This window comes from Watersipora subatra, chromosome 10 (assembly GCF_963576615.1).
Source record: "Watersipora subatra chromosome 10, tzWatSuba1.1, whole genome shotgun sequence".
In the NCBI taxonomy this organism is placed as follows: domain Eukaryota; kingdom Metazoa; phylum Bryozoa; class Gymnolaemata; order Cheilostomatida; family Watersiporidae; genus Watersipora; species Watersipora subatra.
In genome coordinates, this window is record NC_088717.1 from 7,621,256 (window position 1) to 7,646,072 (window position 24,817).

Consider the following 24,817-nt stretch of genomic DNA (forward strand, 5'->3'; position numbering starts at 1 on the left):
TTTTTATTGCGCTGTACAGTTAAGAAGAAGTTAACATGTGCTAAGACCTGAAAGTATAAAACGTTCATAAAGTTTTCATAAAAAGGTTCTGATAGGGATCCTATTCCCTGCACTTAGTAACTGGTGCGAAGTAGCTGAAATTGTCACTGAAAGCTTATGGTGGCTTTAGCCTTTCAGCAGAAACATTGAGCAAAACAATTTTATATTAGGAGATGTGAAGATGCATCAAATGCAAGTCTTAAATATTAATTTATTTTTACTAACAACTTACAAGTTGCCAATTGTTTATTCTCAGTTTTTGCCAATAGAATTTGATTATTGACTGTGACTCTCAGTTTATTTTTTCTTTGTGACAAATCACTTATAGGTAATGCTAATAAATGGAAAAATTGTAATAGTTGTTGAACAATGATGAAATGCTATTGATGATTTGCCTGTAGAACATCACTGATGCTCAGTAGAACTTATATTGAAATACAGGCACAAATTCCAAACTTCGTGGTTTACCATTTCTGCATGAAGTTTGATTCCAGCAATCCTAGTTGAATTACAAAACTTTATAAAACATAATCACATACAAACCTTCTAATTTTTTATAACACGGTTGGTATCACTACTATTTATTGACTTTGACAAGAACTGTAGATCGAGTGCTTTTGTTAGAAATGCCTAAATGCGTTTTTGTAAAACCAGCATTTAAAATATCTATGAATGTGGAGTTCTTGTCAAAATCAAGATGTAATAATGCCGGTAATGCAGTTGCTTGCTTACTGCAAAACCAAAAAGACCAAACCAAAAATAATTGTTTTAGCATAGTAAGCTTTATATATTGTATTTGTAATATCATATTATAATATTAGCATAATATAGCTAAAACAAATAAATTAATTGTAGAGATCACAGTTGCCTATTTACCATGTAAAGCTTTTAAATGGTGTTTTTGGTTTCTGTATGGAAATGCACCTCATAAAACGAATATGGATGGAGTGTGTCTGGGTTTCAAGCGATCATTTCAATACTGGTCAAAACTACAACAAGCAGACTAAAACACCTGAAATTATAAGAAGAAACAGCTGAGCTCATCGTCGAAGTCTGCCTTCTCCAGATCTCTAAGCTGTGTATACTGAGAGTTTCTACACTAGATTCTGTTGGTCTTTGCATTGTTTGTTTATTAGTGTGAGATGTGGAGGCAGCAGGCGTGGTGGTGAAGATATCCAAGTAGGAGTTGCACAATTGCGTCTCACACTTGCATACGATATCTCCATACAGGTCATAGCATCCTAATGATGAATCATATACTGGAATCCCAAGGGAAATGACAAGTTCGAAATGCTCTTCGAAACCACAGTCTCTGTAAACTACAAGTAAAAAGCAATTTTAAATTTTATATCCAGCTACGTTGTACGCTTGGCAGTCCCGGGCACTGTGAGAGACCATAATGAGTAATCACTATGAGATGAACTAATTCAGAAAGTGTCAAAGTGAATGAGTGGTCCTTTGGTTAATGCGTCAGTCAATTAAACAAAGTATGTGAGTTGAACTCTTGTGTCAGACAAGTTTTTTTCTAATGCTTTTAGCGTGGTTTTCGAACGGACGAATGGCCACTGCTCTTATTATCCTAAAAATTCCTCATGTGTATGATCAGTTTAGAACAAAGTAGAAACTGCACTGAATAAAAAGAAAAATGTTTTTTTACAAAATCCCAAAAAAATGCAATTGTAGGGGTTAGACTGAATGCTTTTTCATGAGTTTTAAAAAGAGTGATGTTGCATACACCGCAATCAGGCATGGAATAATAAAATCCGGTCTAACTGATGCGCATAGTCCTGGTTTCTTTTCAGTAACTTAGAAATTTAGCATTTCACCAAAAAGCTAAAAAACCAAGATGCTTTTTTAATTACATTTTATATTTGCAAAAATCAGACCTTGATACTTGCGGTTAGCGCCAGAGAGTTCTGTCACTCTCTCACAGTGTCTTACCAGCAATTGTATAGACTATTAGCTTAAAAAGAAATGCAAGGATTTGTTGAAACTTCCACTAGCAATTAATTTTACCCAATTTCCTTAGTTTAATAGCTTATCAATTAAGTTCTTCCACTATAATTTGGTTGCAAAAATATGTTTTTCTGCGTGTGTTAGCCTTTGCAAAGCTATGTTTCAGCCATGATACTACATTAGCTCTATTTATCTACTAATCTATGAAAGATATACAAACTACTAAAAGGCAGTATCCCAACCATAAAATATCATAAATATCATTGATCAATATCATCAATACTTCATCGATATTACTTATGCAAGTGGCTGACTACTCTAATGTACTGACTAGACCAGACCTTAATTTTCATCGTTTACTGCAATTGTAACTACAGTGCACTCAAGTTGTAGAGTAATGCTCACTGCAGAAATAGTCTTAAAAATACATTATTGGCTATTGATTAAGCTACAAGATCATTACCTGGCATAGCCTGCAAAAAACTGGCAAAAACACAAAGATGCAAAGACTAACAAAAGCTGGGAGATGATAAAAATGAGCTGGAAAGAACTGGAAAGATATTGAATAAAACGGGTAAGAACTAGCGAGAACTTGAGAGAACTTGAAAGAACTGAGAACAACTGGTGAGAACTGGCAATAACTGGAAACAACGGGTTGAGACTTTTCAGACTAACTCAAGCAAGAACATAAAAGTGTGGATGAAGCTTACAGGAAAAAGTTAAAAATAAAGTGAAGCAGCTTTGCAAGGAATACCTCCAAATACAGAGAAAACATAATGACGATAAGTTTGATAAAAACAACATTGATACAGATACTGGTATATGGCTACGACAGATGGAAAAAAGGAATACTTTTATGAAATGAAAGAATAATTACAGAAACACCGAGAAGCAAAGGGATTATCATGCACTACGTGCACCTGTACAGAGGAAGGTCTGAGAGTCTAACTACTTGAGGTACCAGGAAGTGGATGAGTGCAAGCCCTAGCAGTATCTAACAGATATGGGACTGTTATATTTTGGAAATATATGGGGACCAGTTGCAAAGGGAGCAAGAGCTTTCATGGGTATAAATGGAGCATTATGTCAGAATAAAGAGACGATCGAGGATTTGCTAGAAAGATCATTTTACTGAACTGCTTAATCAAAGTACAACAATTTACAGTACGTATATTAATTATTATTATACAACACATATGTATCAACAACCTGTATATTAATTATTATTATACAATGTGTATCAACAACCTGTATGTTAATTATTATTATACAATATGTATCAACAACCTCTATATTAATTATTATTATACAATATGTATCAACAACCTCTATATTAATTATTATTATGCAATATGTAACAACAACCTGTATATTAATTATTATTATACAACACATATTTATCAACAACCTGTATGTTAATTATTATTATACAATATGTATTAACAACATGTATATTAATTATTATTATTATACAATATGTATCAACAACCTGTATGTTAATTATTATTATTATTATTATACAATATGTATTAACAACCTGTATATTAATTATTATTATACAATATGTATCAAAAACCTGTATATTAATTATTATTATACAATATGTATCAACAACCTGTATATTAATTATTATTATACAATATGTATCAACAACCTGTATATTAATTATTATTATTATACAATATGTATCAACAACCTGTATGTTAATTATTATTATACAATATGTATTAACAACCTGTATATTAATTATTATTATACAATATATATCAACAACTTGTATGTTAATTATTATTATACAATATGTATCAACAACCTGTATATTAATTATTACTATAAAATATGTATCAACAACCTTTATATTAATTATTATTATGCAATATGTATCAACCTGCATATTAATAAATTCTACTGAGTCATTGTTTGTTTATATGCTAGTGCGCGTGTGTGCATGTGTGCGCGCGTGTGCATGTGTGTGTGCGCGCGAGTGTGTGTGCGTGCGTGTAAATGACAGGCAGCATCTTTTTAGAACTAGCACCCTGGCAGTTCAGGGTGCCATGAGAGATCGTCAGGTATAGTAGCTTTGTACACAATTATTCCTAAATATGTTCAGATGGTAGCAATCGGGTAGATATTGGGGCTCGATCCCTGTACGACGCAATCTTTTTTCTTAACGTTGTTAACGCGGCTTCAAACAGATGAACGAACATGGCTTTTATTACAGTAAAGATTTAACAGAGCTTTTCAGAACTGTTGAAAATATTCTTTAAAACTGCATACGTATCAGACACCAAACAGTCATTATGGTGATATGTCTGGCCTGTGCTCTGACTTTTAAAAGTTTCCAGTGAGGCTATTCACAAACATAACTTGACATACAATACTTACTAGATCCATCAGATTCTTGCGTAATGTCACAGAAGTTGCCGTTCCAATATTCATCTGAGCAGTTTTGGACAACCCCAATAGCATCACACTTGTCACAAACATAGCAGCTGATGGCATCTGTTGGTTTTATTACACAACCTAAAGTAAGCCGAACACAAGGTGTATTGCTCAAAGAATGTTAGCAGTTATCAGTAATCATTGACAGGCAATGACAGACGGGTGTCCGCAGAAATAATTGAGCCAAATAAACTCTTTAAATTAGTAAAAACATTGTTTCTATTACTTGCCAAACAAGTATTGAAGATATCAAAGACAATAATTTTTATTAACAATTTAAGTCTAACTCAGCGCAAAAGACCGGCCCAAGTTCTAACTTCTGTTCTTATTTGACAAGGGATCCCTTCTAAATGCAAATAAATTCATAAAAACTTTATAAACTTTATAAAACTTTATAAAAAGGCTTAATAGTAGCAGTTTAAAACAAATGCTACAGAAATAAAGTTAACCAAGCATTCAGGCAGTCAAATGCCAAATGCGTTTGTAGCTTGACAAATTAACATATTGTACATTAACGGATAAACTTGTGTACCGAATATGATGTTCTTGATTTAGTTTCATTAGACTAGTAAGGTAGTAATAAGTTATTTTATTGTTAGATAATCACTTTAATAACAAAGTCTTATTGTCTGTCAAAATCATTTTATGTTGTAAGTAACTCGCAGAATAAATAACCAAATTAGTCAGAAAACCCGTTACCAGTGCGACTTATAGACGCTGCCAGGTTTTATCAAATCATATTAGAACGTTATTCAAAACTTGACTAGTACCATCATAAAAAACAAATTCCGAAACCCAAAATCTAGCCAACCATTTCTTATACCATTTAAAAAGAAGTTATTCAGGTACAATAGCTGTTGTGCTTTGCTGACTCTTGGCCCTGCTGTTACTACTAGAAACAGGGTATGATAGTACTACCAGTAACATGATATAATAGTACTACTAGTAGCATGATATAATACTACCACTAGTAACATGATATAATAGCACTACTAGTAACATGATATAATAGTAATACTAGAAACATGATATAATAATACTCCTAGTAGCATGATATAATAGTACTAGTAGTACCATAGTATAATAGTATTACTAGTAACATGATATAATAGTACTAGTAACATGATATAATAGTACTATTAGTAACATGGTATAATGGTAGTGTTGGTGAAGCTTTACTGTAGGCACTCATTGGTGTACTTAATCAAGTTTAGATTTCAGCCAACCTTTGTAATAAAAATATAAACTGTGTGAAACGTCTGCTTTTGATCAAAAGCTTTACATTGGTGATTTAATGATAACAGTTGAAGTAGAGTGACAGAAGCTGTCTTGCTAGCGATAGGAACTTGAATAGCTTCAACATTATCAGAACTTCAACATCAGTTATTGAAGCTGTGACCACTTTGGAACAAGCAAACCGCTACTTAAGCAAGTCATCAGATATCTAGCATGTCGTTTTGGGCCATACAATCAAATTTTATCAAGTGTAATATAACATATTTATACCAAAAAATTTTAATGTGTTGTTGAGAATTGTTTAAGAAGCAAGACCTTTTTGTAATTTCTTTCACTGTTATGTTAGTTAACGCAATAGCATTGTGTTACACAGGAGCCCACCCAGAGGCGTTGCTGTTCGCATGCAAATTTCAACTGCAACCACAAATATGACAACTCTTATCTGGTAACTGGTAACATAGCAAGTGTTACTGTGCTAATCGTTATTTATTAGCCAATACCTATTAACATTGTACATATTAACTGCTAACCAATACCTGTTAACATTGTACATATTAACTGCTAACCAATAACTGTTAACATTGTACATATTAACTGCTAACCAATAACTGTTAACATTGTACATATTAACTGCTAACCAGTAACTGTTAACATTGTACATATTAACTGCTAACCAATAACTGTTAACCTGGTAATGATTAAAATTGTAATTGTTAACCTGATAGAAACCATCTGCTAGCTTAGTAGAAGTTGTTAATCCGTGACCCCCAAATTTCGGGTTTCCGCTAAAAATTGCTGGTGAATGGAGTGACGAGATCAACCAATAGTCACTCACGACAATGTTTGAGATGCCTCCAGCTTACCAGATTCTGGCTAATATACATGTATGACTAATTTATGATTCTGGAGCCCTTTTTAAGCAAGGTAATGCTTATGGTAAGTCACTAGGTCATCAGGTTAGTTTTCTGGAGCAGAAATGAAGTTTGCTGAGATTATATATAGCATTATAACTGCAGTATTCATTTTCGTACTGCAAGACATCCTATATTAGCCATTAAATCCAGTTGCCTTCTATTTGCCTATATGTTTCACTTACACGTGTAATACTTCTGGCATACTCATACAGTGAACGGAAAAGTTGACTTTCATGTTGACCAGATTTTGCAAAGCAACTTTTACAAAGTTTTCAGGGTACTTACAGGCGAGCAGCAGAAGTAGAACTTTGTACCCGAGCATCTTCAGGATCACTAGTGACTAGCGTGGTCACGCTTCATAGATAAGCTCTTCATTAATCTTTCTTACTCAGTAGTTTTTACTGCTTGCATCAGAGGTTTAACAATTTTTTAGAGTTAGCCACCAATCTAAGCACCATTTATTATCCACTTAAACGCCTATACTGGATATGTGTAACTGCAGCTAGTTGAGTCGCCTGAGGAATGACATTATTGAGAGCGTTAGAGCAAGCAGCCTTTAAAGTATGCAATATGGTTTTCAAAGTAGTTTGCTTCTTAAACTAATACAAAAAAAAACAATTTTTATTTTTCTTGTATTTAATCAGTTGTCATTTAATCAGCTCATTAGACAGTTTCATTAGCTACTTGCTACATTAAGTATTTGCTACATTAGATATTTGCTACATTAAGAATTTGCTACATTAGGTACTTGTTACATTAAGTATTTGCTACATTAAGGGTTTGCTACATTAAGTATTTGCTACATTAAGTATTTGCTACATTAAGTATTTGCTACATTAAGTATTTGCTACATTAAGTATTTTCTACACTAAGTATTTGCCACACTAAATATTTGCTACATTAATGATTTGCTACATTAAATATTTGCTACATTAAGGATTTGCTACATTAAGTATTTGCTACATTAAATATTTGCTACATTAAGGATTTGCTACATTAAGTATTTGCTACATTAAGTATTTACTACATTAAGGATTTGCTACATTAAGTATTTGCTACATTAAATATTTGCTACATTAAATATTTGCTACATTAAGGATTTGCTACATTAAGTATTTGCTACATTAAATATTTGCTACATTAAATATTTGCTACATTAAATATTTGCTACATTAAGGGTTTGCTACATTAAGTATTTGCTACATTAAGTATTTGCCACACTAAATATTTGCTACATTAATGATTTGCTACATTAAATATTTGCTACATTAAGGATTTGCTACATTAAGTATTTGCTACATTAAATATTTGCTACATTAAGGATTTGCTACATTAAGTATTTGCTACATTAAGTATTTACTACATTAAGGATTTGCTACATTAAGTATTTGCTACATTAAATATTTGCTACATTAAATATTTGCTACATTAAGGATTTGCTACATTAAGTATTTTTTACATTAAGTATTTTCTACATTAAGTGTTTGCCACACTAAATATTTGCTACATTAAAGATTTGCTACATTAAAGATTTGCTACATTAAAGATTTGCTACATTAAAGATTTGCTACATTAAAGATTTGCTACATTAAGGATTTGTGAGCATAGGAGTGTGTATAAATAATTGCTTCTCTGTTGCTGGTTCATTAAACTTGTGGATGCTTCTAGAACTTGAAAGAAGTTGCTAAGAAGTTCATCTAATGACTAAACAAAATGATTTCTAATATTTGGTATGAAAAGTTGTTTGAACCAGTTGCCTAGTTACGCAGCGTCATATATACAATCTTTGGTCACTATTATTAATAAAACTACAAACGTATGCCAGCATGCGCTAGTTTGTTCATGAAACAACTTTCTAACATATGGAGTTGTCTTCTCTTTACAAATGTCTTACTCGGATGCTAACTTGCTTAAAACAGTTATTTGTATGCGTGTATTTATTTTTTAAACCAGCATCGAATTTAGATTCCTTGTGTTCTCGCTGGAGAGAGCTGTGTCTGATTTTGCTGATAGTCATATGAAACAGACATAATCTATGCCAAGTGTGTCATGATGTGCTACTTCATGACCAATGAGCCAAGGGTTTCTCTAATAAGCATGATTAATTACCCAAAACAGTTTTAATGCAAGAGTATCTAATCTAGGAAATACTCCAGGGTTCATTTAAAAGGTGTTGAGGTGTACAACTAATACAACCTATAATAACTATGCTTCTTTTAAAAGCACTCGTCTGCTTTTTATCTGTTCTCACTGTCGGTTCACATTCTTCAACCAGACTAACTTGGGGTGAGTGATAAAATGTCTACCATTTTAGCAGTAATTCTGTTGTTTTTTTGTACCATGTTTTAAATAGTAATAATTTTTGCCAAGAAGCAATGACTTGCATAAATGTCAGATGAATCTAATCTTTTATTGCCCTTATTGGCACTGTAAAACCCGTTACTATACACATTTCGGTCGATTCTATAGAGAACTATCATCGATAGTAGTAACAACAGATTTCTATGATAAGGAATAGATGTGTTACGAACATATGTAGCTAAAACAGGCAATACAGTTAGTACAGTAGCACTAACCTGAACCTATGTCTATGAAGCAAGGCATCTTTCTATCTCTGTGGGTTTATATTACTATAGTGTAGTTTATGAGGAGTTAAACCTTCTTTGTTTTTCATGAGTTCAGATTTCAGCTCAATAAGTTGGTGACTAGAGTAGACCAGCGCTATGTAAATGTATAAAGCTAGCAGCAACCTCACTTCGTACAAGTGCTGCCGTTACAAGACTATCAGTTATTTAGTACAACTAGTTTACACATACAGCTGTTGCAAGATTATACTAATCTTATCAGCATAGTAAATTTAGAATATGAGCCAAAAGGCTGGAGATTTTGTATTTTACTTATCTGATCCTACATTGGTCAGTTGTTTAATAGCTGTTGTTTAATTGGCTGGCTGATTCTGACTAAACCTAACTGAAGCTAATAAAAAATGAGCTATCATCAAGGAAGATTTATAAAAATTTAGTGATTGCAACACTCTTACCTCAAAAGCTTACTTTTCAAGCTGCAATTGCATTTCCTGGCCTTCCCTTACCTGAAGATTAGACAAGCATGGCCTTTTCATCTTTTCAAAAAGCACACCCAAAAATGCTTTGCATAAACCCAAGTATCAACATCAAGTTATCAGATTTTGAAGTTTGCTTTAGGTTGTTGGATCGAGCCAAATTTTAAGAATAATAAACACACTAACTACTACCTCTCCACAGAGATAGAACAAGTACTGAGAACGTGCATATTTCTCTGAAATGATTGCATGTTGCGTGCAGCTCTGCATTATATTTACATTATTGTCTTTTTAAAATTGTCGGCTCATGACTACTAAAGCTGTTATGATGGGGTTGCAAAGGTGATTGTAATTTCCCGTTTCTATTTGTGCATCTATTTAAAGCGATTGCTATGTTCTGGTCATACTCGTCAAAACATCAGTTACTATGCAAAAAATCGAAAAAGGGTATGAAAACATAATGAAAATAATACTTCAAATCAACATTATCAAGAATGAACCTAGCTGGCCTTGTAAGTTGGAAGGGGCTTCCCCAACGCTCAAGGAAATGACCATTAGAGCGGAGGTTAATCAGAGGATTAGTGGCTAACATTACGTTACCATGGCTACCATAATGACTTTCCTAATGCCGCGAATGACAATAATTTTAACATTAGCAGTTAAAGTGAAACAGAGAGTTTACCTGCTGCATGAATAGTTCATTCGCTTGTCACAATAAGATTTGTGATAATGACATTTTTCTAAACTCCAGTTGAGCAAAAATCAATAGAGAAACCTTTGATAAGCAAAGTGACTAGGTTTAAAATAATGACCATTATGAACGCAGCCCTGTAACCACATCATTGCTTAGTCATTGCTGAGAACTGTAGTGGTCTAGTTCTGCTTGACTTTGACCTAATTGCCTGGTGGTCTACAATGCCTGATCTGCATACAACAGGTTAGAGTCCACTTCTCAAATTGGCAACTGGCTATAACAGGAATTGCAACCAACCTTAAAATGCTTTCTGTAACTGGGCCCGTCTCCAGTCATTGTGTAGACATGTCATTTGATCTTCAATAGATTGCTCAGGCATGGTTAGTTGACGCTGTCGCTTTTATATTATAGAGAAGAACTATTGGTATGAAAATGACAAGGAAGCACTTAAAATAGCTTTAAGAGAACCCAACAAAAATGTAGCCAAGAATCTTGTGTTGGCTATTGGCGATGGAATGGATGTCGATACCACCACAGGTATAAGTATATAATTTGGTATACTACATGTAGAATTATTAAATTTTTAAACCATTCGATGAATACCTAATTTGATTATAGAGAGTGCTTATTCAGGCAAACAAGCATATCTTAAGGTTGACTTGCAACAAAACTCACATTACAGTTATTTGGAATCAAAAGATTCACCATATTTTACTCTGTTGTGTTGTAGGTGCCAAATATGCGGAAATGCGATTACAAGCTCATAAAAGCTCAAAAACGAAAAGCCGCCGTAGATTGGAATCTGTTTATTTATCTGACGTAGTCATTACTGTTTGGTTATCGTCTTGTCACGTGATGTTCTGACGTGAATTGAAAGGCCAATAAAAAGCTCAATATAAAACTTATCGTAGTACTAGTTTATGAAAAACACTTCGGGTTTTACCGAAGACCCCGTATCAAATATAGATGTTCGCTACTTCACACTCTCGATTCGACTTGATCTAATCGTCAAGTCATAATCTAATCATGTGACCCAATATTTTGCAAATAATTTTTGCAGCACTTTTCGATTATCACTGGTGACTAAAAGACTCGTTATGATTATCAGACAATGACATGTACTCCTTCGAGTTAAGGTTAAAAAATTAAACAATTTTTTACGGTAAGTTATAAAATATCAGTGCTGAAAGTGACAGCACTACAATGACGATAAAGCAGACGCGTAAGAACACTAGACATGGTTTTATTGAATGCGTGAAGTATATTTGGGAAAATATTTCGACGAATAAGGTTGCATGAAAGTGTAAAAAGAAACCATCTACCACAACTACGTCACATTTGAGTCGTTTTGGAAAAAGAATCCAAACTACGGCGGTCTCGTGTGGCTGCGATTAACTGTTCGTTTTTGAGCTTTTAAGAGCTTGTAATCACATTTCCACATATTTGGCACCTTCAACACAACAGAGTAAGACATGGTGAATCTTTTGATGTCAAATAACTGTAATGTGAGTTTTGTTGCAAGTCAACCTTTAATATCAGACTTGTCCCAGCATTATGAACCATATTGTAAGTTCAGTTGTGTGTAGATTCAGTTATGTGTATGTTCAGTTATGTGTATGTTCAGTTATGTGTAGGTTCAGTTATGTGTAGGTTCAGTTATGTGTAGGTTCAGTTATGTGTAGGTTCAGTTATGTGTATGTTCAGTTATGTGTATGTTCAGTTATGTGTATGTTCAGTTATGTGTAGGTTCAGTTATGTGTATGTTCAGTTATGTGTATGTTCAGTTATGTGTAGGTTCAGTTATGTGTATGTTCAGTTATGTGTATGTTCAGTTATGTGTATGTTCAGTTATGTGTAGGTTCAGTTATGTGTATGTTCAGTTATGTGTAGGTTCAGTTATGTGTAGGTTCAGACGTGAAAAAGGTGAGAAAAACGAGCAAAGTAACTTGCTATAACTTTATCAAGGTTGAAATACCATATAATAGTGTAATAACAGGTCTTTATATTGTTTTTATATTTTCTTTCGTTTTTCAATTTTAATTTGTAGCTGTTTTACGTTTACTCACATAACTGCAAAGTGAGAAACTTTAAATGCATTATGTTTAAAAGTACTTTGAACGTACAGTCGAATATCAGCTCAAACTTGACAATGCACATGCATGTAGCGGAATGTTAATGGTGATGTCATTGCAAGTAGATGTACACCAATAAAAGGCTTTAGGGCAGCCATCAGGCAAGGCCTCACTTTAGAACTGTTTTTATGGAAAGCGCTTCTTTTGGAAGTTTTCTGGCCTTTAACAACCTCATATGTACAAGATTAAATGGGACACACTAAATCTCCTATAATGATAGGCTGAAACAGATGTAAGTCTCAACTTACCACTAGATCTGTTTATGTCTAATGAAATTTTAGCACAACTATTAATAACCAAGGAAATGAATAAATGAGACAAACTATATTTCTTATAATGATGAGCTGAACCAAATATATAAGTCCCAATTTATCACTAGGACTGTTTGACAAATGGCATTTTAGCACACTATCAATCACCAAACCTTTCAACATACCTCATAAATTTCTTTTTATTGAATCATATACGATGGTAGTATTGAATTTGATTCCGATCTTTTTAGAAAAACTTCAAATGGACTCGACTGAGTTAAAATGTCTTAATAAACTGATGCGCTTAGACCAATGGATATAAGTGGTGCTTTCTAAGTATAGAACATTTAAGGAAGTTTTTGATATACAAAGTTGCTTAATATCAGAGATCTTTTATTAGTATACTATAAACGAGTAAATGGTAGTTTTTAAGATATACTTGAAGCATTGTAACATGGGCTTGTAAATCCAGAGTTAAATCAGGTTATGCTTAAGTCACTAGTTTTCTTTACTGAGTTGATGTATGCGATCCAATAATGTGCGGGTAGTCATGTGAGACGCTGGAGTCGTTCTCTCTAAATGAGCCACTCAACTTGTTTGGTAAAAGTTACGAAAATTGAATAGTATGTGATAACTCAGGTGAGAATAAAAGACAGCTAGCAAAATTGTAGGTGCGTGCACGTGTGTGTGCTTGTGCGTTTGAAAACTACAACATTGTAAAATGTTTTTGGCGGTTGCTAAAAAAAAGAAAATAACTCCCATTCTCTAATTGTACCTAAGAATTTTTCTTTTTTATACACCCTTTGCTAAACTCTTTCTGTGACCACCCCTTATCTTCTTGATAGTAATATAGACCAATCAATGGAAAATCAATATTTTTGATAATAAGCAGATCCTTTGACTAGCACATTAATCGCATAGAAAGACAACTCCACATCGATTATGTCTAGCATAATAACCACATAGGAAGACAACTTCATTAATAACTTGTTCTACCTAGATTTAGGTGAGTCTTTACTACAACTGTAAAGACTGTTTTTCAATAAATGCTGCAGTAGTTCTAGTAAAAGGAATCAACTAGAATTAATATGAGATTAACTTATTACAAAGAGAAGATATTAATAATTAGCTGCCAAAATACAGAAAATAAATTTTCAGACTGAAGCTTTCTTGATATGGCTGACCTAAATCATTAATCTTTAAAGCACTTTCTTTATGAACTGGCGATCTATTGATAATACCTGTATTGTTTGTAAACCAGTTTATGAAGCAATGTTTGATGATTTCTTTTGTATTTCTGTGACACTAAAAAAATTATCCCTTATCCTTTCTAGTGACATTCTGAAATGTAAAAGGTATATTCACTGTTAACAGAATAACCTAATGAAACTAAGGTGAAAAAACCTTTAGACAAGCTTGAACATGTTAAACTTTTTGCTGATTCCATAAAACATGCTTGCAATTGTTCTAGATTGTTCTAGATTGCTCTGAATTGTTCTAGATTGTTCTAGATTGCTCTGAATTGTTCTAGATTGTTCTAGATTTTCAATCAGACATCATTTTATCTATTTTTTAAAGAAATAATAAGTTCATTTTCATTAAGGCCTTTCTAAGACAGCACATGTTATAAAGCATATTTCTCTGTGATATAATTATGGAAAACTAGCTTTACACATAAGTTGTCTGCTTTTCATAAATACTTATCAGGCCAACACTCCTTTAACTGAAGTTGTTCGTGCTTTTGTTGTATCTGTTTGTCTGCTTGCAGCCATCAGAATTTATAGAGGTCAGCTGACCCATGGCCTTCTGGGTGAGGAGGCACTCCTTACATGGGATAAGTTCCCTTATACTGGGCTAAGTAAGGTAAGGTATAATACCTATTAATTGCTAACAAGGTACTGTATAATGACCATTATGCTAGCAATGTACACTACTATTATAATGCTCATTTTGTTTGCAAGATACTTGATAATGCCCATATTGATAGCAAAGTACTGTATAATGCCTGTTGTGCTAGCAAGGTACTTTATAACACCTATTTTACTTGATTTATTGTTATTATTCTTAAATAGAATTTAAAATAAAATATAGAATATAAAATATATAATATAAAATAGAATATAAATTAGAATCTTTAAATATCCCATGTGGTGTGCAGAAATCGTCTTCTCTCAATGAACAAATAAGGTGTTAGTCAAAATATGACTTCTTGAGAAGCCAAAGTTATTAGTTTGAGTTGTTTAGCTTAGAGTTAGTATGAAATCAAGCCATCTGTGGCCACCAATCTCTAACAGAAATCTCTGAAACAGAAACTAATTAGGTTAGATTGAGCAGTTTTTTTTCAGAATTAACCATGTACTGTATATTGTCTATTTTACTGCTAAGTACTGTATAATGCAAATTTGAACAGTAAAGTACTATTGTGCTCAATTTGTTAACAACTTACTATATTATTTCTACTTATCAGCAAAGTACTTGATAACATCAATATTATCGGCAAAGTACTTGATAACATTAATATTATCAGCAAAGTACTTGATAACATCAATATTATCAGCAAAGTACTTGATAACATCAATATTATCAGCAAAGTACTTGATAACATTAATATTATCAGCAAAGTACTTGATAACATCAATATTATCAGCAAAGTACTTGATAACATCAATATTATCAGCAAAGTACTTGATAACATCAATATTATCAGCAAAGTACTTGATAACATCAATATTATCAGCAAAGTACTTGATAACATCAATATTATCAGCAAAGTACTTGATAACATCAATATTATCAGCAAAGTACTTGCTAACATCAATATTATTAGCAAAGCACTGGATAATGTCCATTTTACTAGAGTGGTAAAATCTGTGAACAAGGGCAACATCTAATAAGAACAAGCATAAAGCTGCATAAATTCTGGTTGGAAACCTACAATTCTTCTGGACCAGTTGTATTCATACATGTATTTGACTCACACTAAAACGATGTTCAACTTCTAACAATTTTTTAAATACTAATATTAAATCAAACTAAATTAATAAATAATATACAACCTCAAAATAATATTCCAAATACAAAAATTAAACATCTTGATTTTAAGAAAAGCAATTATAACTGGGTTGTATATAACTACAAACTGCGAGATTTTGATATTGAAAAGCCGAAGAAACTCATAGCGGTATAAAAAAGGGAGCCACTCTACTATATGAAAGTTTACCTTCTGGTTTAAAATTCTTTTGATTGTGAGAAATATTACAGTGATTTAGCGAGTTGATTACTATTATCATCGTTAAACTCTGTTGTGGTCAAACAAAATGTTCTTCTATGTGTGTTTTTATACTTTTTTGTTATTAACTTGAACGAGTCACGGCTGGATCGATGGATTAGTGACCGGTTGGATAGCCGAGGTAAAAATGACCCCAGCCCTCGGATCAACTTTCAAGAAAAACACGCTTGGAGGGCTTGTTGTCATCTTCATTCATAAACCAGTTGTTTTTCTCTAACAGCTTTGAGGGCAGACTTGAGAGGCTGTGAGAACAAACAAGTCTGTCTGCTTTTTTAGATTACTCTTTTAGTTTGCACCTGAACCAAAATGGTCACTCCCACCGTGCCACATCTGCAGCAAAGTATTCAATGGGAGACAGTAAAATGAAGGCCTTCCAAGCACTTCTGTCTAGATTACAAGCTAACCAGCAGCAGTTCCGTGTATTGGCTCGAGTTTGATCCTATGTATTTGTAAAATAAACTAAACATTGTTCATTAAATGACAGCCTAGTTTGGACAAAATGTACTTACATGTATATGTAGCAGATTCATACTGGTGAAATAATCACAAAACGTAAAATTGGTAGTACATGTATTATGTACTCAAAACAAACTTTGACACACACACACACACATACAAATCTCTTTTACTTGCATATACTTACCTTTTTTTATTCATTAGACATACAACAATGTACATACATTACTTCTATCAACCAGTCATACAACATTTGACATTGATTACTTCTATCAACCAGTCATACAACACTTGACATACATTACTGCTATTAACCAGTCATACAACATTTGACATTGATTACTTCTATCAACCAGTCATACAACACTTGACATTGATTACTTCTATCAACCAGTCATACAACACTTGATATACATTACTTCTATCAACCAGTCATACAACACTTGACATACATTACTTCTATCAACCAGTCATACAACACTTGACATTCATTACTGCTATCAACCAGTCATACAACACTTGACATTGATTACTTCTATCAACCAGTCATACAACACTTGACACTCATTACTTCTATCAACCAGTCATACAACACTTGACATACATTACTTCTATCAACCAGTCATACAACACTTGACATAGATTACTTCTATCAACCACTCATACAACACTTGACATACATTACTTCTATCAACCAGTCATACAACACTTGACATACATTACTGCTATCAACCAGTCATACAACACTTGACATACATTACTGCTATCAACCAGTCATACAACACTTGACATACATTACTTCTATCAACCAGTCATACAACACTTGACATTCATTACTTCTATCAACCAGTCATACAACACTTGACATACATTACTTCTATCAACCAGTCATACAACACTTGACATACATTACTTCTATCAACCAGTCATACAACACTTGACATATATTACTTCTATCAACCAGTCATACAACATTTGACATTGATTACTTCTATCAACCAGTCATACAACACTTGATATACATTACTTCTATCAACCAGTCATACAACACTTGACATTGATTACTTCTATCAACCAGTCATACAACACTTGACATTCATTACTGCTATCAACCAGTCATACAACACTTGACATACATTACTTCTATCAACCAGTCATACAACACTTGACATTGATTACTTCTATCAACCAGTCATACAACACTTGACATTCATTACTGCTATCAACCAGTCATACAACACTTGACATTCATTACTGCTATCAACCAGTCATACAACACTTGACATTGATTACTTCTATCAACCAGTCATACAACACTTGACACTCATTACTTCTATCAACCAGTCATACAACACTTGACATACATTACTTCTATCAACCAGTCATACAACACTTGACATACATTACTTCTATCAACCAGTCATACAACACTTGACATTGATTACTGCTATCAACCAGTCATACAACACTTGACATACATTACTGCTATCAACCAGTCATACAACACTTGACATTCATTACTTCTATCAACCAGTCATACAACACTTGGCATTGATTACTGCTATCAACCAGTCATACAACACTTGACATACATTACTGCTATCAACCAGTCATACAACACTTGACATAGATTACTTCTATCAACCAGTCATACAACACTTGACATACATTACTTCTATTAACCAGTCATACAACACTTGACATTCATTACTTCTATCAACCACTCATACAACACTTGACATACATTACTTCTATCAACCAGTCATACAACACTTGACATACATTACTTCTATCAACCAGTCATACAACACTTGACATTCATTACTTCTATCAACCAGTCATACAACACTTGACATTCATTACTGCTATCAACCAGTCATACAACACTTGACATACATTACTGCTATCAACCAGTCATACAACACTTGACATTGATTACTTCTATCAACCAGTCATACAACACTTGACATTCATTACTGCTATCAACCAGTCATACAACACTTGACATTCATTACTGCTATCAACCAGTCATACAACACTTGACATTGATTACTTCTATCAACCAGTCATACAACACTTGACACTCATTACTTCTATCAACCAGTCATACAACACTTGACATACATTACTTCTATCAACCAGTCATACAACACTTGACATACATTACTTCTATCAACCAGTCATACAACACTTGATATACATTACTTCTATCAACCAGTCATACAACACTTGACATTGATTACTTCTATCAACCAGTCATACAACACTTGACATTCATTACGGCTATCAACCAGTCATACAACACTTGACATACATTACTGCTATCAACCAGTCATACAACACTTGACATACATTACTTCTATCAACCAGTCATACAACACTTGACATTCATTACTGCTATCAACCAGTCATACAACACTTGACATTCATTACTGCTATCAACCAGTCATACAACACTTGACATTGATTACTTCTATCAACCAGTCATACAACACTTGACACTCATTACTTCTATTAACCAGTCATACAACACTTGACATACATTACTTCTATCAACCAGTCATACAACACTTGACATACATTACTTCTATCAACCAGTCATACAACACTTGACATTGATTACTGCTATCAACCAGTCATACAACACTTGACATACATTACTGCTATCAACCAGTCATACAACACTTGACATTCATTACTTCTATCAACCAGTCATACAACACTTGGCATTGATTACTGCTATCAACCAGTCATACAACACTTGACATACATTACTGCTATCAACCAGTCATACAACACTTGACATAGATTACTTCTATCAACCAGTCATACAACACTTGACATACATTACTTCTATTAACCAGTCATACAACACTTGACATTCATTACTTCTATCAACCACTCATACAACACTTGACATACATTACTTCTATCAACCAGTCATACAACACTTGACATACATTACTTCTATCAACCAGTCATACAACACTTGACATTCATTACTTCTATCAACCAGTCATACAACACTTGACATACATTACTTCTATCAACCAGTCATACAACACTTGACATACATTACTTCTATCAACCAGTCATACAACATTTGACATATATTACTTCTATCAACCAGTCATACAACACTTGACATACATTACTTCTATCAACCAGTCACACAACACTTGACATACATTACTTCTATCAACCACTCATACAACACTTGACATACATTACTTCTATCAACCAGTCATACAACACTTGACATACATTACTTCTATCAACCAGTCATACAACACTTGACATACATTACTTCTATTAACCAGTCATACAACACTTGACATACAATACTGCTATCAACCAGTCATACAACACTTGACATTCATTACTTCTATCAACCAGTCATACAACACTTGACATACATTACTTCTATCAACCAGTCATACAACACTTGACATTCATTACTTCTATCAACCAGTCATACAACACTTGACATACATTACTTCTATCAACCAGTCATACAACACTTGACATTCATTACTTCTATCAACCAGTCATACAACACTTGACATACATTACTTCTATCAACCAGCCATACAACACTTGACATAGATTACTTCTATTAACAGGTCATACGACACTTGACATACATTACTTCTATCAACCAGTCATACAACACTTGACATACATTACTGCTATCAACCAGTCATACAACACTTGACATACATTACTTCTATCAACCAGTCATACAACACTTGACATATATTACTTCTATCAACCAGTCATACAACACTTGACATACATTACTTCTATCAACCAGTCACACAACACTTGACATACATTACTTTTATTAACCAGTCATACAACACTTGACATACATTACTTCTATCAACCAGTCATACAACACTTGACATACATTACTGCTATCAACCAGTCATACAACACTTGACATACATTACTTCTATCAACCAGTCATACAACACTTGACATATATTACTTCTATCAACCAGTCATACAACACTTGACATACATTACTTCTATCAACCAGTCATACAACACTTGACATACATTACTTCTATCAACCAGTCATACAACACTTGACATATATTACTTCTATCAACCAGTCATACAACACTTGACATACATTACTTCTATCAACCAGTCGCACAACACTTGACATACATTACTTCTATCAACCAGTCATACAACACTTGACATACATTACATCTATCAACCAGTCATACAACACTTGACATACATTACTTTTATCAACCAGTCATACAACACTTGGCATACATTACTTCTATTAACCAGTCATACAACACTTGACATACATTACTGCTATCAACCAGTCATACAACACTTGACATTCATTACTTCTATCAACCAGTCATACAACACTTGACATACATTACTTCTATCAACCAGTCATACAACACTTGACATTCATTACTTCTATCAACCAGTCATACAACACTTGACATACATTACTTCTATCAACCAGCCATACAACACTTGACATACATTACTTCTATCAACCAGTCATACAACACTTGACATTCAGTACTATCAACCAGTCATACAACACTTGACATACATTACTTCTATCAACCAGTCATACAACACTTGACATACATTACTTCTATCAACCAGTCATACAACACTTGACATTCAGTACTTCTGTCAACCAGTCATACAACACTTGACATACATTACTTCTATTAACCACTCATACAACACTTGACATTCATTACTTCTATCAACCAGTCATACAACACTTGACATACATTACTTCTATCAACCAGTCATACAACACTTGACATTCATTACTTCTATCAACCAGTCATACAACACTTGACATACATTACTTCTATCAACCAGCCATACAACACTTGACATACATTACTTCTATCAACCAGTCATACAACACTTGACATTCAGTACTATCAACCAGTCATACAACACTTGACATACATTACTTCTATCAACCAGTCATACAACACTTGACATACATTACTTCTATCAACCAGTCATACAACACTTGACATACATCACTTCTATTAACCACTCATACAACACTTGACATTCATTACTTCTATCAACCAGTCATACAACACTTGACATACATTACTTCTATCAACCAGTCATACAACACTTGATATACATTACTTCTATCAACCAGTCATACAACACTTGACATTCAATACTTCTATCAACCAGTCATACAACACTTGACATACATTACTTCTATTAACCACTCATACAACACTTGACATTCATTACTTCTATCAACCAGTCATACAACACTTGACATACATTACTTCTATCAACCAGTCATACAACACTTGACATACATTACTGCTATCAACCAGCCATACAACACTTGACATACATTACTTCTATCAACCAGTCATACAACACTAGACATACATTACTTCTATTAACCACTCATACAACACTTGACATTCATTACTTCTATCAACCAGTCATACAACACTTGACATACATTACTTCTATCAACCAGTCATACAACACTTGACATACATTACTTCTATCAACCAGCCATACAACACTTGACATACATTACTTCTATCAACCAGTCATACAACACTTGACATACATTACTTCTATCAACCACTCATACAACACTTGACATTCATTACTTCTATCAACCAGTCATACAACACTTGACATACATTACTTCTATCAACCAGTCATACAACACTTGACATACATTACTTCTATCAACCAGTCATACAACACTTGACATTCAGTACTTCTATCAACCAGCTAAACAACACTTGACATACATTACTGCTATCAACCAGTCATACAACACTTGACATACATTACTTCTATTAACCAGTCATACAACACTTGACATACATTACTTCTATCAACCAGTCATACAACACTTGACATTCAGTACTTCTGTCAACCAGTCATACAACACTTGACATACATTACTTCTATTAACCACTCATACAACACTTGACATAAATTACTTCTATCAACCAGTCATACAACATTTGACATTCATTACTGCTATTAACCAGTCATACAACACTTGACATACATTACTTCTATCAACCAGTCATACAACACTTGACATACATTACTGCTATCAACCAGTCATACAACACTTGACATACATTACTTCTATCAACCAGTCATACAACACTTGACATACATTACTTCTATCAACCGGTCATACAACACTTGACATACATTACTTCTATCAACCAGTCATACAACACTTGACATACATTACTTCTATCAACCAGTCATACAACACTTGACATTCATTACTTCTATCAACCAGTCATACAACACTTGACATACATTACTTCTATCAACCAGTCATACAACACTTGACATACATTACTTCTATCAACCAGTCATACAACACTTGACATTCATTACTTCTATCAACCAGTCATACAACACTTGACATACATTACTGCTATCAACCAGTCATACAACACCTGACATAAATTACTTCTATCAACCAGTCATACAACATTTGACATTCATTACTGCTATTAACCAGTCATACAACACTTGACATACATTACTTCTATCAACCAGTCATACAACACTTGACATACATTACTTTTATCAACCAGTCATACAACACTTGACATTCATTACTTCTATCAACCAGTCATACAACACTTGACATACATTACTTCTATCAACCAGTCATACAACACTTGACATACATTACTTCTATCAACCAGTCATACAACACTTGACATTCAGTACTTCTATCAACCAGCTAAACAACACTTGACATACATTACTGCTATCAACCAGTCATACAACACTTGACATACATTACTTCTATTAACCAGTCATACAACACTTGACATACATTACTTCTATCAACCAGTCATACAACACTTGACATTCAGTACTTCTGTCAACCAGTCATACAACACTTGACATACATTACTTCTATTAACCACTCATACAACACTTGACATAAATTACTTCTATCAACCAGTCATACAACATTTGACATTCATTACTGCTATTAACCAGTCATACAACACTTGACATACATTACTTCTATCAACCAGTCATACAACACTTGACATACATTACTGCTATCAACCAGTCATACAACACTTGACATACATTACTTCTATCAACCAGTCATACAACACTTGACATACATTACTTCTATCAACCGGTCATACAACACTTGACATACATTACTTCTATCAACCAGTCATACAACGCTTGACATACATTACTTCTATCAACCACTCATACAACACTTGACATTCATTACTTCTATCAACCAGTCATACAACACTTGACATACATTACTTCTATCAACCAGTCATACAACACTTGACATACATTACTTCTATCAACCAGTCATACAACACTTGACATTCATTACTTCTATCAACCAGTCATACAACACTTGACATACATTACTGCTATCAACCAGTCATACAACACCTGACATAAATTACTTCTATCAACCAGTCATACAACATTTGACATTCATTACTGCTATTAACCAGTCATACAACACTTGACATACATTACTTCTATCAACCAGTCATACAACACTTGACATACATTACTTTTATCAACCAGTCATACAACACTTGACATACATTACTGATATTAACCAGTCATACAACACTTGACATACATTACTTCTATCAACCAGCCATACAACACTTGACATAGATTACTTCTATTAACCAGTCATACGACACTTGACATACATTACTTCTATCAACCAGTCATACAACACTTGACATACATTACTGCTATCAACCAGTCATACAACACTTGACATACATTACTTCTATCAACCAGTCATACAACACTTGACATATATTACTTCTATCAACCAGTCATACAACACTTGACATACATTACTTCTATCAACCAGTCACACAACACTTGACATACATTACTTTTATTAACCAGTCATACAACACTTGACATACATTACTTCTATCAACCAGTCATACAACACTTGACATACATTACTGCTATCAACCAGTCATACAACACTTGACATACATTACTTCTATCAACCAGTCATACAACACTTGACATATATTACTTCTATCAACCAGTCATACAACACTTGACATACATTACTTCTATCAACCAGTCATACAACACTTGACATACATTACTTCTATTAACCAGTCATACAACACTTGACATATATTACTTCTATCAACCAGTCATACAACACTTGACATACATTACTTCTATCAACCAGTCGCACAACACTTGACATACATTACTTCTATCAACCACTCATACAACACTTGACATACATTACATCTATCAACCAGTCATACAACACTTGACA

General features: G+C 33.5%; 2 protein-coding genes across 2 annotated transcripts in view; one reads left to right on the plus strand and one right to left on the minus strand.

The window, feature by feature from the left end:
• Positions 1-821: 821 nt before the first annotated feature.
• LOC137406563 (uncharacterized) lies at positions 822-6,967 on the minus strand. The gene is made up of 3 exons (XM_068093158.1): positions 6,873-6,967; positions 4,381-4,518; positions 822-1,358 (listed from the first exon to the last, which is right to left on the minus strand). The coding sequence occupies exons 1-3, from the start codon at positions 6,907-6,909 to the stop codon at positions 1,000-1,002; spliced, it is 534 nt and encodes a 177-aa protein (XP_067949259.1). The 5' UTR covers positions 6,910-6,967; the 3' UTR covers positions 822-999.
• A 1,783-nt stretch (positions 6,968-8,750) lies between these two features.
• LOC137406159 (alkaline phosphatase-like) overlaps positions 8,751-24,817 on the plus strand; it is a 41,313-nt gene continuing 25,246 nt past the window's right edge. Inside the window, exons 1-3 of the mRNA XM_068092689.1 lie at positions 8,751-8,873; positions 10,754-10,879; positions 14,494-14,588. Of these exons, the coding sequence (XP_067948790.1) occupies positions 8,795-8,873; positions 10,754-10,879; positions 14,494-14,588 (300 nt within the window). The 5' untranslated portion in view covers positions 8,751-8,794. The remainder of the gene's footprint in view (positions 8,874-10,753; positions 10,880-14,493; positions 14,589-24,817) is intronic.

What these genes read in the sequence shown, in the direction of transcription:
- LOC137406563 (XM_068093158.1), bottom strand. Translation starts at nt 6,909, where the DNA reads ATGCTCGGGTACAAAGTTCTACTTCTGCTGCTCGCCT. An exon ending in TCTACTTCTGCTGCTCGCCT is followed by an intron (nt 4,519 to 6,872) that starts GTAAGTACCCTG and finishes GGCTTACTTTAG; the next exon opens with GTTGTGTAATAAAACCAACA. An exon ending in GCAAGAATCTGATGGATCTA is followed by an intron (nt 1,359 to 4,380) that starts GTAAGTATTGTA and finishes TTTTACTTGTAG; the next exon opens with TTTACAGAGACTGTGGTTTC.